We start from the raw sequence: 17,175 nt of genomic DNA, 5'->3' as shown, positions 1-17,175 counted from the left end.
TACAAGAAGATTTCATCCCAGGTTTGGTGCTCCAGAAAAGTAGAAAATTTAAAAAAGAAAAAAAATTAAACTAAAGGATTTTGTTTTCTAAACAGATCACGATTATGCATAAGCAGGCAATGTAGTAACGCTTGGCCTCAAAAAAATCTCACTTGTTAACTTAATCTTTACAAAACCGTATTTCACAATTCATCATCATCTACAGTATTCTCCCTGTGTTCGTCAAGCTATTTCCATTTCCTCAGTAATATGGGCAACACCTGACTCTCTCACCAGATTCTCTTACAACGTCTACTGTGGCAACAGTACCATAGCCAAACACAGATCACATTGCTTCTACTCAGAACTTCAGTGGCGTCAAACATATAAACTACTGTATAACCCTGTTTGATAAATATCCAACAAACACATGTAAAATATGATGCATCAAATGATTAAAGAGCTTACTTCACTTTTGCTGAATATCAAAAATAAAGTAGAAACGTTTCTTGGATATGTGTAAAATGCTAGAAGTTAAAGCAACACAGCTTTGACTGCTGTATATGCTAACAATATTAAGGTATTGTGTCAGCCATTATTAAATAGTAATCTAATTTTGTCTTGTCTGCTTATATTACTCAGTCTGTGTTACTATGGGAAGCCATTGTTTTTTTATTGTTATCTGACTGTGATTGTATTGGTGATTACAATGCCTTTGTAAAGCAATTTTCTGTCAGAGGTATTTTCGAATTAACTCTTGAGATGTAGTAAATGATGTACACTGCAATTACTCCAAAATAATTTTTCTAAACTGTAGTTTGTGGCTGAATAATGATTTCTTCCTTTTTATGTGCTGTTGCTTTAGGCATTGCGGAGATCACATTTTATGGGCAAGTTGAATTAATGATAATAACATGTTTTAATTATATTAGCTGATAGTTTTTGAAACATTCATAAAAGAACAGATTGGGAGTGCATGAAAATGTATCTGTTGTGGTCGTACATGCACACACACACACACACACACACACACACACACACACACACACACACACACACACACACACACATATATATATATATATATATATATATATATATATATATATATATATATGTGTGTGTGTGTGTGTGTGTGTGTGTGTGGTTGTTGTGGTCTTCAGTCCTGAGACTGGTTTGATGCAGCTCTCCATGCTACTCTATCCTGTGCAAGCTCTTCTTCATCTCCCAGTACCTACTGCAACCTACATCCTTCTGAATCTGGTTAGTGTAGTCATCTCTAGGGCTCGCTCTACTATTTTTACCCTCCACGCTGCCCTCCAATACTAAATTGGTGATCCCTTGAAGCCTCAGAACATGTCCTACCAACCGATCCCTTCTTCTGGTCAAATTGTTCCACAAACTTCTCTTCTCCCCAATAATGATACAATACGTCCTCATTAGTTATGTGATCTATCCATCTAACCTTCAGCATTCTTCTGTAGCACCACATTTCGAAAGCTTCTATTCTCTTCTTGTCCAAACTATTTATCGTCCATGATTCACTTCCATACAGGGTTACACTCCATACAAATACTTTCAGAAAGGACTTCCTGAGACTTAAATCCATACTCGATGTTAACAAATTTCTCTTTTTCAGAAACGCTTTCCTTGCCATTGCCAGTCTACATTTTATAGCCTCTCTACTTCGACCATCATCAGTTATTTTGCTCCCCAAATGGCAAAACTCCTTTACTACTTTAAGTGTCTCATTTCCTAATCTAATTCTCTCAGCATCAACCGACTTAATTCGACTACATTCCATTATCCTCGTTTTGCATTTGTTGATGTTCATCTTATATCCTCCTTTCAAGACACTGTTTATTCCGTTTAACTGCTCTTCCAAGTCCTTCGCTGTCTTTCACAGAATTACAATGTCATTGGCGAACCTCAAAGTTTTTATTTCTTCTCCATGGATTTTAATACCTACTCCATATTTTCATTTGTTTTCTTTACTGCTTGCTCAATATACAGATTGAATAACATCGGGGACAGGCTATAACCCAGTCTCACTCCCTTCCCAACCACTGCCTCCCTTTCATGTCCATCGACTCTAATAACTGCCATCTGGTTTCTGTACAAATTCTAAATAGCATTTTGCTACCTGTATTTTACCTCTGCCACCTTCAGAATTTGAAAGAGAGTATTCCTGTCAACATTGTCAAATGCTTTCTCTAAGTCTGCAAATGCTAGAAACGTAGGTTTGCCCTTCATTATATATATATATATATATATATATATATATATATATATATATATATATATATATATATATATATATCTGTGTGTGTGTGTGTGTGTTCACACACAAATCTGGACATCCTCATCTGAATATAAGAATTTCTTTTTAATTCGGGAAAATCAGTATAGTTATTGGCAGTTAGGAAGGACAGTCAAAACACGAAACAGCTTGTTATGGCTCTTCCTACAGTTTTACTCCTTTATTCCCATTTAATGTTATTGGAAGAATGCTTATTTTTATGTGATCTTTTATGGCTTTTCCTTTAGGCCTATGTTCTCTTTCAATAAAATAGTCCTCTAGTAAAGGCACGAAGTTTTCCAAGTACTTCTTCATCTATATGTTCTTAATTATCCATTTAGTTTTAGCTGAGTCAACTGTGACTTTGTTGAAAACTGTACAAAGTTTGAATTACAGAATTCGTACTTGTTCATTGTATTCTATTTCCAATTTACTTCCAGTCCACATGATGGGCAGTGTTATCATTTCCCATTATGAAATGTTGCTTCTTGATTCTTTGTGTTTTGTGTTACTGTATAAATGATTGTTTTTTGTATATGCTATTTCTAGATATTGTTCCTAAGTACGTTTGTTGTCCATTAAACTATTAGTTTCGCCTTTGTTTCCTGTATTTAGAGCTTACTTTGTCTGCATAGACATTTTTATGTTAGTTTTAGTAATGGAGGTTTGTGCTGTGTTATCCTCGTCCTGTTTTCTTTACACTTTAGTTATGTCTTGATGTTAATACGACATCTCTGCAAAAATTGTAGTGTCACTTTATTTTCGATAGAAGTATTATTTTTTCTCATTCTACAGACAAACATAACACATAAATGAATTAAAAAATTAATGATATTAGTCTCAAGAAGTGAGAGACAATAACTATTGAGAACATTCATCTATTTTATCATCCAATATCACATAATAGAAATTTTGTAAAAGTGACTCTGTATAATAGTGTATAATATATTTGAAAGGGATCAATAAATAATACTGCTAATTTAATCAGAGGTTACAAGAGAGTTGGTTTGTCCCGGCGCACCATAATGTGTGCTAAATACAATTGATGCCTGTGCAGGATAAAAGCAAGTATATATTTTAATGGTATTAATGGTTTCTGAAGAATTAAGAGATAACATGTTTGGAAGCCATATTAATAAATGAAATGTAAGTAGTTCATGAAACAATCAAGTTATGTGCATCTTTTCAAATAATTGGCTGGTTGCAAACTGTCAGACACATTACAGAGAGACCAAAGGACTGGATGGCAGTGATTACCGTTAGAAGGTACACTAAGGCAACAGGTTTGCGAAACCCTCGGAAATTTAATCAATAAAAAATATGAAAAAGCATTAAAGTCAATTATAAATTCCTTTGATGTGAGCAGAGAAGCAGCAAATTATCTTACTTACCTATTTCAGTTTACACTTAGTGAATTAAATTCTGGCAGTGGGAATTAGAGATATAAATGTAGTAGTCTATCTCCTCATATTTGTTATTTATATTAGAGAATGTAACATTTTTAGTAATATTATGTAGACCAATAAGCATAGTAAAATCCAATGGCATAGCTTTAGGAAAAAATGTAGCTCTGCTAAAATACCACAGATTTAACAAGTGAGCAATGTGTGTCTTCATATCTTTCACTGCAAAGAAAATTTTAAAAACTGTGAAATTTGGGCATTTTATGAAAACAAATCAAATGCATCATAATTAAGCATTCCTTTTTGGATGAATAATTCAATCATTTGTTTAAATGTAATAAATAGTGCACCAAGAAAATAACAATAAGTTTTGTAACACCTTTTATGTTTTCTTATACCTTCATATAAGACAAATAAACGTGTTGAAATAGAAGATCGTTCATACACAAAGAAAAACAATGTTTGAAATGTATTACAATATATATTCTGGATGTGCTTGAATGAAGATATTATCAGAATTACACAACATTTTTATGGAAAGCTATAATCTTTATTTCAACAATGAAAACATTTGACTGGCAGTAACCAGTACTGTGAGTTTTGTAACAACAGAATGAGGAATAGTGGTCTCTCAACCAAAAATTCATATGGTAAACTGTTGTATTATGATAGTTTTCTACGATTGCAGTTTTATTCAAAAGGGGAATAATAAATAAAGGGTAATATTTTAATGTAATATAAACAGGACCACCATTGTTTCTTTCTAACTGTGTATGTATTATAGTCCTGTTCCTCTCTCCAATGTACAAAACAATTTGCAGTGTAGCTTTAGATTCTTTATTGAGACAAATTTCATATTTGGCATGAGTCTTACGCTATTTGTGGCAAAACATTGATAAATGGAATTATCTTTGAAGAATGTAATTTGTATGAAATTAACTAAGACAACATTGCTGAAAATAGGAATTTAATTCGTATTTTACAATTTAACATCAAATTCTGAAGGAATTTTTGATTCACGTAAAGTTTAGAATGAAACAAATTATGTAACTAGATTGAAAATATCTGTACAAATGATAACTTTACTAATGCTATAGACAGCAACCTCTTTTAATCAGAAACAGGAAGTAAAATGTGAAGAAGTAACTTAAAATATTGTAAATGTCTCTTTTGTCATTTCATTGTCTAGCCACTAGATGGTATTAATTAAAAAGATTTATAATAGCTAGTATGTAACTTCGTTACTGGCTATTCTGAAATGGGCCATGTGCTGTTACAAGCATTTATGTTTTCCAAAAGTAGTTGTAACAACTGTTTTAATAGTCCTTTACCAGAAAAAGAATGATTTACAACTACAACCAAGTGCACTCGGAGAGTTAAACTGAACAGCACAGATGTTGAAAGAGTTGTTGGACTTCGCTTCGGACTGCAGACAGTGAACAGTACAGGTCCTAATGTCTGTTCATTTGGCCCAACAGAGCATAGTAGGAGTATGATGTATTAACCAACTGAAAACAGATGGAACAATATCAATATAAAAGGATTGTAATAAGACCTAATTTCTATTTATTTCATTTTCCATCTTGACTTATCATTAGTATCAAGCATTCACCACCAAGAATCAGTACTCCTAAATGTAATAACAATATTTTTGTAAACACAAATTCTTGCGGAAATTTCTGAATTCATCAAGTTTTCCACGTTTTTAAACACTCCAAAACTGCTATGAAATGGCTGTCTCTTCCTCAATGTTGTCATGTATCCTAGTTAAGCTACCTCAAAGCTTTGTAACAAGCCAGAATAATGTATTTGGAAACAGTAATAAAACGACAAAAAATATTATCAGTGAGAAAATAATGTGTCAAATATATTAGCAGTGGTTACACAGTGTGTTGAATATCAAATAAATACTCATTACAACAAGTTATTACAAAAGTGCATTACACAATACAGGTTTATGATCCAGAAATCTTTGATATCAATTTGGTAGTGACAGACTGTTGCTCTCCATAAACACAATGGAAATACTTGCCCAACAAGGAATGACTTGTGATGTAACAAGAAGCTTATGAGATTTTTCTAATCAGCAAATACACCATCCATGTAATAACTTCTGAACTGACAAGCACTGTTCTTGATATGGTTGAAGTGACATGGACATTATTATGTATTACTTTTCACATTACATATGTTCTTCTCCAGGATATTTACATACTGCCATTAACTCTACATATACCAATGACATATGTAGTAGCAGTTTTTGAGTAGTACAGACAGTATCTGCTGAGTTCTTACATAAAAGGATGAGACAGGAGGAGAGTTACCTGCTTTGAGTGGTTATTGTGTTGGTGAGGCTAGACAAAAACATCAAATGAATGCATACCCTTGCCTTGATTCTTATCTGACATATAACTTTGAAAATCATGGGCGTCAGTCACACGACCTTCTCCACCAGCACTCACATGCAAATACAACCAAAGTGACATTAGGTTACACAGTGATCTCTTTACTGACCATTTCAATGTACATTTCAGTTGTGGTCTGGTATTATTGATGACCAACTCGTTGCTCCAGTTTTTTTTTGGATAACCCTCTTCATGGAGCAGGCTACCGTGATGTCCTACAGAATGTGTTACCAGATTTCTGGGAAGATATTCCTTCGCCAAAACGACGCTTCGTGTACTTTCAGCACAGTGGAGTTGCTACACCTTCCATAAGGCAGCTGACACAGTACCTCACTGGAATTTATCTTGGGCTTTGGATCCGGCGTCTTGAGTCGATTCTTGGCCACTGAGATCACCCGATCTTACACCATCAGAATATTGTTTGTGGCGTTGACTTAAGAGCGAAGTCTATAAATCTATATGAGCAAAATGGACCCAAAGGGCTGACCTGTATTTTATATGTGTAAGCTGAAGTGAAGGACAGTAGGAATGAGCTCAGATCAGCAACACAGCAGCTGTCAGCAAGAGCAGCAAAATGCATTGATGCTGAAGGTGGACTTTTTGAACATCTTTTGTGAGGATGTGTACAAAAGTAATCAAAAGATAATTCTATCTTATGTTTTGATTTATTTTCACCTGCGTTTGTCCTTGTCCCCATTGATAATACAACTGAACTCTTATGAATTTTTTGAGTAATTTTGACGTAATTCATTTTGTTCTTCTCTGCATATCTGGAAAATACAAACTAAGGGACTCACATGGTCGGAGAATCATAGGGGAGTCTGCTTTGCTTTGCAGTCACTCTTCGTGGCAGCCATGATGCAGTCAGGCAAGGAACGTATTATGAACAACTTTGGTTGGCACGTGAAGATCCCTGCAGTTCAACACATCATATATAGTAGAGCGCGCAGGTTAAGGACCAGCTAAGGTGTTACTGACCGAGAGGAACGCGGCCCTGTCGATAGGGTAGCAGTAGCCGGCAGTGAGGACGAGGCGCTTCTGGGCGCGGCACAGCAGCAGCCGGAGGGCGCGCTTGAAGGCCGCGCTCGACTCCAGCCAGGAGCAGCTGTACGCCGCCATCGACACCGCTTCTGCCTGTTGACATCCATACGTGACGTCTCACTCCCACTGTGGATTGTGCTGCGTCGATTAACTTAGAAAGAGCGATAGATTAGCAATCAGATTCATACTGGACTGATTGTAAACCATGGAAAAGCTAGTTAACCACATGATACAGGAGCCATACACGACTGCTTATTGTATCTGCATTAAGTGATACCCGTCAAAGTCACATCGGGATCAAGACTCAGCCGTTAGCTGACGTTCACCTTGGATTTAAAGACCAAGTTTACTCTGTCTAGTTACTGTTTGTGGAAGATATTGTACCGTCTGGTAACACTGGCGAAGGTACATTAGAAACTAACTGAGCACGATGAGACAATGAACACCTACTGAACAAAAGCCCGTAAATCATGCTAAATGTAGTGTGGAACATGAGGAACATAAGGCGACGGAGCGACCATTTTCGTCGACTGTGGAATCACTAAAGAACTATTTGGGCCTGATGCTCACGCTGTGACGGAAGGCGTAAGGGCAGATATGGACAGCCAACATGGCTCTTTCTTGGCACGTCGCATTTGGAGAGCTCAAAATGACTCTTAAGACATTTTGGTCCTACAAGCCCAGTTTGTGAGGTAGCTAAGCTACGCGCTATCGAATCAGAGTACAGGGGATCGATAGTTAACCGAAAATCGAGCTTTTATCGTGAACGAAAGTGGGTCCCCAAATTTTCCTAGAAATTGGGGAAACAAACTTCTTCGCTACCCAAAAGGTAAGAGCTGTTCAACGCAATCGCCACTGACTGAGGAGTGAAGAAACTGTATCCGATTTCCAGCTACATTCTTTAGGTCTTCTTCTCTTTGATATGGCGTATAAAAGTCTAAGCATCAAGAAAGAGTGGTGCGACATAAACCAATGTTTGTAGGCGTGTTTCTACACATAAAAGATGCCATTTTTCCAAATTTCGCAGCATTGGCATAAGGGTGTCGTTGATAACGCCATTATCAGAATGAAAATCAGACGTCCGCAGCTCGTGGTCGTGCGGTAGCGTTCTCTCTTCCCACGCCCGGGTTCCCAGGTTCGATTCCCGGCGGGGGCAGCGATTTTCTCAGGCTCGTGGTGACTGCGTGTTGTGTCATGTCCTTAAGTTAGTTACGTTTAAGTAGTTCTAACTTCTAGGGTACTGATGACCATAGATGTTTAGTCCCATAGTGCTCAGAGCCATTTGAGCCATTTTTTGAAAATCAGGTCTGCTTTAAATACACCCTATAACGGTCGTGAGCGTTAGTTGTCCTTGACATTGGACGTTGATGTTTGTCAATAATGCCTTTAAAGCAATAAGGGCGCTATTGTCGACAGGTCACTGCCTTTAAAGTAGATCGTGTAATAGGACTGCGAGGGAGCTGGTGCTCCTTCTGCGATACTCCAGAAAGATTTGTCATGAAAGTAGCCGCTATACGTTACTGTTGGTAGCTTTTGTTACCAGAATGTACGCTCGCAAGAAGACCGGACTCCGGACCGACACGTGACACTACCGGGAGGGAAGCCCACTGTGTTCGGCGTATGGCTCTGGCGCATCGTACTGCACCTGCAGCATCCATTTGAGCAGCAGTTGGCGCAACAATGACACGACAAACAAATCGGTCATTCCGACGAATGCTCCGAGTCAGGCACCCTGTAGCGTGCATTCCAGTGACCCCATACTACCACCATTGCCGACTTCAGTGGTGTCAAGCGACAGCTCACTGGAGGGCACGGTGGATGTCTGTTGTACTTTCTGATGAAGGATCGTTCTGTCTTGGTGGCAATGATGATGCCAGTGTTTCGGTTAGACGAGGCCCAGTTGACGGCCTGCAGCCTACCTCCCTCCATGCTAGACACGATGGATCTACAATAGGAATTATCCTATGGGGTGCGATTTCGTGTGACAGTAGGAGCACTCTCATTATTATCCAGATCTCTCATTATTATCTAGATCTGTACGTCAGTCTGCTGATTCGGCCTGTTGTGGTGCCATTCATTTGCAACTTTCAGGGAGTGTTTTCCAACAGAATAACGATCGCCGATATACTGCAGTTGTAAGCCAACGTGCTCTATAGAGTGTCGACTTTTTACCTTGCGTGCTCGATCACCAGATCAGTCTCTAATCGAACACATATGGGACATCATCGGACGACAACTCGAGCGTTATGAACAAACAGCATTGACCGTCCCTGTATTCACCGGCCAAGTGCTACAGTCATGGAACCATCTAAAAAACTCACATCCGGCAGCTGTACAATATGATGCGTGTACGTCTGCATGCTAAAGTCAAACATTTTGACGGTTACACAGTTTTATTAATGTATGCAGACACAGTAGCGCCTTTATGAGCAATCATATACAACCGCTCACTTGACGAAATATATGTTCCTAATGACTGGAAAGTAACACAGGTCACACCAATATTCAAGAAAGGAAATAGGAGTAACCTATTGAATTACAGACCCATATCACTGACCTCATTGCAGTATGATTTTGGAGCATATACTGTACTTCAACATTATGAATCACCTTGAAGAAAATGACTTATTGATACATAGCCAACACGGCTTCAGAAAATATCGTTCTTTTGCATCGCAGCTAGCTCACTACTCCCATGAAGAAATGTGTGCTGTCGACAAGGGACCTCAGATCGATTTCATATGCGTAGATTTCCAGAAGGCTTTTCATACCCTTCCTCACAAGGAACTATTAATCAAATTGCGTGCGTATGGGGTATCGTCTCAGTTATGTGACTGGATTCTTGATTTCCTCTCGGAGAGGTCACAGTTCGTACTGATAGACGGTAAATCATCGAGTAGAACAGAAATGATATCTAGCGTTCCGCAACGTAGTGTCATAGGCTCTGCTTTTCCCGATTTACGTAAATGATCTAGGTGATAATCTGAGCAGCCCCCTTATATTGTTTGCAGATGACGCTGTAATTTACCGCCTAGTAAAATCATCAGACGATCAATTCTAATTACAACTTCATCTAGAGAGAATTTCTGTGTGGTGCGAAAAGTGACAGTTGGCACTAAACATAGAAAAGTGCGAGGTCGTCCACATGGTTACTAAAAGAAATACGAAAAATTTTGGTTTTAGGATAATTCGCACAAGTCTAAGGACTGTCAATTCGACTAAATACGTAGGAATTACAATTACGAGCAACTTAAATAGGAAAGACCACATAGATAATATTGTGGGGAAGGCGAAACAATGACTGCGCTTTGTAGGCAGAACACTTAGAAGATGCGACAAGCCCACCAAAGAAACAGCCTACATTACACTTGTCCGTCCTCTGCTGGAATACTGCTGCGCGGTGTGGGATCTTTACCAGGTAGGAATGACGGAGGACATCAAAAAGTGCACAGAAGGCAGCTCGTTTCGTGTTATCGCGCAATAGGGGTGAGAGTGTCACTGATATGATACGCGAGTTGGGGTGGCAGTCACTGAAACAAAGGCGGTCTTCTTTGCGGGGAGATCTATTTACGAAATTTCAATCGCCAATTTTCTCTTCCGAATGCGAAAATGTATTGTTGACACACACCTACGTAGGGAGAAGTAATCATCGTAATAAAATAAGAGAAATCAGAGCTCGAATGGAAAGATTTAAGTGTTCCTTTTTCCCATGCGCCATTCGAGAGTGGAATGGTGGAGAATTAGTACTAAAATGGTTCGATAATGTAGATGTAGATGTACCAGCCTTTCGCATTTGCAATGAACTTTCTTACGAGCAAATTAATCTGCAATCTTGCAATGATAATCCCTTAAATATGCTAACTAGACAAATGTGCTTCAGAGATATCATTACTCTACGTACATTTTTTTGGTGCTGCGATTTTTTTCCGACCGTACAGTTCTTCCGTTTCGAAGTTGGCAGATACAGAAGGGCTAATAAGATTAGTAAGTCGATAATGACTAGTAAAAAGATAGGCAAATAAATTTCTGAACAACTTGGATAAACCAAGAATTAAAAATTGTATCTTGATGGTTTTACAGGGTCTCTTTCACGCTTTATGTGGCACGTCGTCAGATTTCTTCGAAAAAATAGATGGATGGTATTTGTCATGTTAACATTCTAAGTAGAAAAGCGCGCGACACCAAGAACATCTAACGAATGCAATCTACGCAAAACTACATCGTTCCTTCCGAAGATTCGGAGGGAAACTAACTTGGTTTACGTTAAAACATATTTATTTTTCAGGAAATAATTTTAATTCATACGACGCATACAAAAACATTGTCTGGAAAATGGGTACTGGATGTTGATAATCCATCCTTCTGTGCGTCAGTATTCCATCCGAATGGCTGAGCAATTCCCGCAGTGTTTCCAGAAGGCTCCTACATTTATGAAGCGTCGAAATTAAGTAACTATAAGCATCACATGGCAGTTTTGCAGCATTACTTCGACCGTACAAATCGTCTGACTGTACAAATGGCTCTAAGCACTCTGAGACTTAACATCTGAGGTCATCAGTCCCTTAGACTTAGACCTACTTAAACCTAACTAACCTAAGGACACCACACACATCGATTCCCGAGGCAGGGTTCGAACCTGTGACCGTAGCTGCAGCGTGGTTCCGGAATGAATCGCCAAGAATCGTTCGGTCACAGCGGCCGGCACAAGTCGTCTAACCCCAGTTTCATATAAACATGCTATTACAAGTGACCGTGTTAACTTTTCCATCTCAGCAATCCAGTATTAGACAACACTGGTTATCAGCAACGCATGGTTTTAAAACGTTCCCCAGATATGTTTGGTGAACTGAATTATTCTGTTTCCTCGATACTGATCATGTGAAGTAAACATTTAAAGAGTCGGTTAAGCGATTGACCTCTTTTATAGCCCGAGAGATGAGTTTTTGTTTGAAATTTTCCTGGCAGATTAAAACTTTGTGCCCGACCGAGACTCGAAGTCGGGACCTTTGCCTTTCGCGGGCAAGGGCTCCACGAACTGAGCTACCGAAGCACGACTCACAGGCGGTACTCACAGCTTTACTTCTGCCAGTGTCCCTCTCCTACCTTCCAAACTTTACAGAAGCTCTCCTGCGAACCTTGCAGAACTAGCACTCCTGAAAGAAAGGATGCTGCGGAGACATGGCTTAGCCACAGCCTGGGGGATGTTTCCAGAATGAGATTTTCACTCTGCAGCGGAGTGTACGCTGATACGAAACTTTCCTGGCAGAAGTAAAGCTGTGAGTACCGGACGTGAGTCGTGCTTCGGCAGCTCAGTTGGTAGAGCACGTGCCTGCGAAAGGCAAAGGTCCCGAGTTCGAGTCGCGGTCGGGGACACGGTTTTCATCCGCCAGGAAAGTTTCATATTAGCGCACACTCCGCTGCGGAGTGAAAATCTCATTCTGGAAGTTGTTGTTTGTTGTTGTTGTGGTCTTCAGTCCTGAGACTGGTTTGATGCAGCTGTCCATGCTACTCCATCCTGTGCAAGCTTCTTCATCTCCCTGTACCTACTGCAACCTACATCTTTCTGAATCTGCATAGTGTATTCATCTCTTGGTCTCCCTCTACGATTTTTACCCTCCACGCTGCCCTCCAATACTAAACTAGTGATCCCTTGATGCCTCAGAACATGTCCTACAAACCGATCCCTTCTCCTAGTCAAGTTGTGCCACAAACTTCTCTTCTCCCCAATCCTATTCAATACTTCCTCATTAGTTATGTGATCTACCCATCTAATCTTCAGCATTCTTCTGTAGCACCACATTTCAAAAGCTTCTATTCTCTTCTTGTCCAAACTATTTATCGCCCATGTTTCACTTCCATACATGGCTACACTCCATACAAATACTTTCAGAAATCACTTCCTGACACTTAAATCTATACTCGATGTTAACAAATTTCTCTCCTTCAGAAACGCTTTCCTTGCCACTGCCAGTCTACATTTGATATCCTCTCTACTTCGGCCATCATCAGTTATTTTGCTCCCCAAATAGCAAAACTCCTTTACTAATTTAAGTGTCTCATTCCCTAATCTAATTCCCTCAGCATCACCCGACTTAATTCGACTACATTCCATTATCCTCGTTTTGCTTTTGTTGATGTTCATCTTACATCCTCCTTTCAAGACACTATCCATTCCGTTCAACTGCTGTTCCAAGTCCTTTGCTGTCTCTGACAGAATTACGATGTCATCGGCGAACCTCAAAGTTTTTATTTCTTCTCCATGGATTTTAATACCGACTCCGAATTTTTCTTTTGTTTCCTTTACTGCTTGTTCAATATACAGATGGAATAACATCGAGGAGAGACTACAACTCTGTCTCACTCCGTTCCCAACCATTGCTTCCCTTTCATGTCCCTCGACTCTTATAACTGCCATCTGGTTTCTATACAAATTGTAAATAGCCTTTCGCTCCCTATATTTTACCCCTGCCACCTTCAGAATTTGAAAGAGAGTATTCCAGTCAATACTGTCAAAAGCTTTCTCCAAGTCTACAAATGCTAGAAACGTAGGTTTGTCCTTCCTTAATCTAGCTTCTAAGAAAAGTCGTAGGGTTAGTATTGCCTCACGTGTTCCAGTATTTCTACGGAATCCAAACTGATCTTCCCTGAGGTCTGCTTCTACTAGTTTTTCCATTCGTCTGTAAAGAATTCGTGTTAGTATTTTGCAGCTGTGACTTGTTAAAGTGATACTTCGGTAATTTTCACATCTATCAACACCTGCTTCCTTTGGGATTTGAATTATTATATTCTTCTTGAAGTCTGAGGGTATTTCGCCAGTCTCATACATCTTGCTCACCAGATGGTAGAGTTTTGTCAGGACTGGCTCTCCCAAGGCCGTCGGTAGTTCCAATGGAATGTTGTCTACTCGGGGGGCCTTGATTCGACTCAGGTCTTTCAGTGCCCAATCAAACTCTTCACTCAGTATCGTATCTCCCATCTCATCTTCATCTACATCCTCTTCCATTTCCATAATATTGTCCTCAAGTTTATCGCCCTAGTATAGACCCTCTATATACTCGTTCCACCTTTCTGCTTTCTCTTCTTTGCTTAGAACTGGGTTTCTATCTGCGCTCTTGATGTTCATGCAAGTGGTTCTCTTTTCCCCAAAGGTCTCTTTAAACTTCCTGTAGGCAGTATCTATGTTAACCCTAGTGAGATAAGCTTCCAAATCCTTACATTTGTCCTCTAGCCATTCCTGCTTACCCATTTTCCACTTCCTGTCGGTCCCATTTTTGAGACTTTTGTATTCCTCTTTGCCTGTTTCATTTACTGCATTTTTATATTTTCTCCTTTCATCAATTACATTCAATATTTCTCCTGTTACCCAAGGATTTCTACTAACCCTCGTCTTTTTACCTACTTGATTCTCTGCTGCCTTAATTCCCACTATATCTAACTTTAACCTATCAATTTCCCTTTTTAAATTTTCTAACCTTCCTGCCCGATTAAGGGTTCTGACATTCCACTCTCCGATCCGTTGAACGCCAGTTTTCCTTCTGCTGATAACGACATCCTCTTGAGTAGTCCCCGCCCGGAGATCCGAATGGGGGACTATTTTATCTCTGGAATATTTTACCGAAGAGGACGCCATCATTTAATCGTGCAGTAAAGCTGCATGCCCTCGGGAAAAATTATGGCCGTAGTATCCCCTTGATTTCAGCCGTTCGCAGTAGCAGCACAGCAAGGTCATTTTGGTTAGTGTTACAAGGTCAGATCAGTCAATAATCCAGACTGTTGCCCTTGCAACTACTGAAAAGGTTGCTGCCCCTCTTCAGGAACCACACGTTTGTCTGGCCTCTCAACAGATACCCCTCCGTTGTGGTTGCACCTACGGTACGTCTATCTGTATCGCTGAGGCACGCAAGCCTCCCCACCATCGGCAAGGTCCATGGTTCATGAGGGGGAGAGAAATAAGTTAATCATTAGTTTTTTATAAGCACGGAAAAATTTAGACAACAATATCCCAGTAGCTGTGTTGGAATATTGTGCTGTACCAACTGCGACAAACGTTAGTTTTACTTCCTTATGCGATAGCGACTTCGCAGCAATGACCTCGGAATTATTTTCACATAAGGAGACTTAAAATTTTAATTCCTTACTAATCTAAATCGTTTGAGAGTTTTATTTGCCTACTTTGTTATTATTCCTTATTGGTTTATTTACGTTATTAGCTCTCCTGTACCTACCAGTTTCGACGTGGAAGAAAATATAAATGAAAAAACAAACTGCCGGATGCAACAGGGAATTAAAGGCACGCCCTCTGGCTGCCAGCTTGATGTGGTATTCCTTTCTTTATTATTTCCAGATTTGATCAATTTAAATTTATTTAATTTTTCACAATTTAATTTTTTTGTTGTTTTATATAGATGAACTTCCCTATACACGAACAGAAGCAGCTTAGTGACAACATCGTCTTTTAGAAGATTTGGTTTTCCGTTTACTCCTGGAACGTTCCTCAATTTGTTCTCAAGAGGCACTACAACTGTTAAACAGAAATGATTACAAACTTTCCTGTTCCAAGGGAACTGAAATTTGTTATATTGTTTACAGATCTACGGATCACGATGGCAACCTTGCGACTTGTGCACTGCCGCATCTCGTTCTCTGCGCTTCAAGTGAATCAGTAAAGTAAAGTGTCAGTCTGTTGGCAATCCAAGTATTTGCCAGTATTTGACAAACAGTGTGTGAAGAGACGATCACTTGTACTTACACTGATGTATGAAGCACGATATGACACAGCTTTTACATTTGACTGTAAGGCTTCCACATGAACATTTTGCTAAACCTTACGCCAAGTGACTTTGGTAAAATCCTTTTTTACTTGATTTGTACACTTATCTTCCGTCTATACTTTATAGAATTCCTTGCTTGCGTAGTTCCTCACTCTTTATTTGATGTCATTTTTGTCAGTGATTATGATTCAGTATGTGGCAACTTAAAGTCGCTATGCCTATCCGTAACTGACGTCTTGTTCTCTACTGGAGTCACTGTGCTCTGAGATTTCCGTGCCGTGCGGGATTTGAGAATTCGGTCTCCTGCTGCTAGCTCCTATGACGTTCTAGATGTCTACTTCTACGTACATACTCCGCAAGGCACTGTACGGTTCGTGGCAGAGAGTACCCTGCACCACAAGCAGTGGTTTTCTATCCTGTTCCACACCTAGATAGAGCGAGGGCAAATGGGCCTCTCTATGAGTCTTAATTTCTCGCATCTTATCTTCGTGGTTCCTACGTGAAATATATGCTGGCGGCAGTAAGATCGTTCAGCAGTTAGCTTCAAATGCCTGTTCTCTGAACATTCTCAAATGGTTCAAATGGCTCTGAGCACTATGGGACTTAACTTCTGAGGTCATCAGTCCCCTAGAACTTAGAATTACTTAAACCTAACTAACCTAAAGACATCACACACATCCATGCCCGAGACAGGATTCGAACCTGCGACCGTAGCGGTCACGCCGTTGCAGACTGTAGCGCCTAGAACCGCACGGCCACTCCGGCCGGCTAAACATTCTCAGTAGCGTTATTCGACATGAGTGTCTTCTTCCCTCCAGGGATACCCACTTGAGCTCCCGAAGCATATCCGCAATACTTGCATACTGATCGAGCCTGGCGCTGACAAATCTAGAATCCCGCCTCTGAACTGCTTCGATGTCCTCCTTCTATCAGACACTGTGTGGAACCCAAACACTCAACAAATACTCAAGAACAGATAGCGCTTTATATTTGTCTCTAACGTTGGTGAGCTCTAAACCTCGTTTTGTTTCTATTAGGATCTTGGACTGTTATGTAACCCTTAGTGCACACGCTCTCCATATGAGCCACGCAAGAGCAGATTCTATGCATGGTGCAGTTGTTTCAGGCAAGGGAAAAGTACTTGCGAGGAAGAACGCCTTAGGGAGTACAACAAGGCTTACCAGAATGACTTTAATTATTATATCTAGGGAACTAATGTAATACTCTCTCGGTGCCGCTCGGAGGCTTTTGATTTTCATTTTCCAATTCCAGGCTGG

At 39.7% G+C, this 17,175-nt stretch overlaps 1 protein-coding gene across 1 annotated transcript in view; it reads right to left on the bottom strand.

Annotated features, from left to right (window-relative positions):
• Window positions 1-5,132: 5,132 nt before the first annotated feature.
• Window positions 5,133-17,175, bottom strand: part of LOC126285175 (uncharacterized) — a 54,070-nt gene continuing 42,027 nt past the window's right edge. The window contains exon 4 of the mRNA XM_049984484.1: window positions 5,133-5,189. Within this exon, the coding sequence (XP_049840441.1) occupies window positions 5,133-5,189 (57 nt within the window). The remainder of the gene's footprint in view (window positions 5,190-17,175) is intronic.

The sequence above is a fragment of the Schistocerca gregaria genome, chromosome 8 (genome assembly GCF_023897955.1).
Source record: "Schistocerca gregaria isolate iqSchGreg1 chromosome 8, iqSchGreg1.2, whole genome shotgun sequence".
In the NCBI taxonomy this organism is placed as follows: Eukaryota; Metazoa; Arthropoda; class Insecta; order Orthoptera; family Acrididae; genus Schistocerca; species Schistocerca gregaria.
The sequence above is the reverse complement of the archived record's forward strand: the minus strand, read 5'-3'. Positions and strand labels throughout refer to the sequence as shown.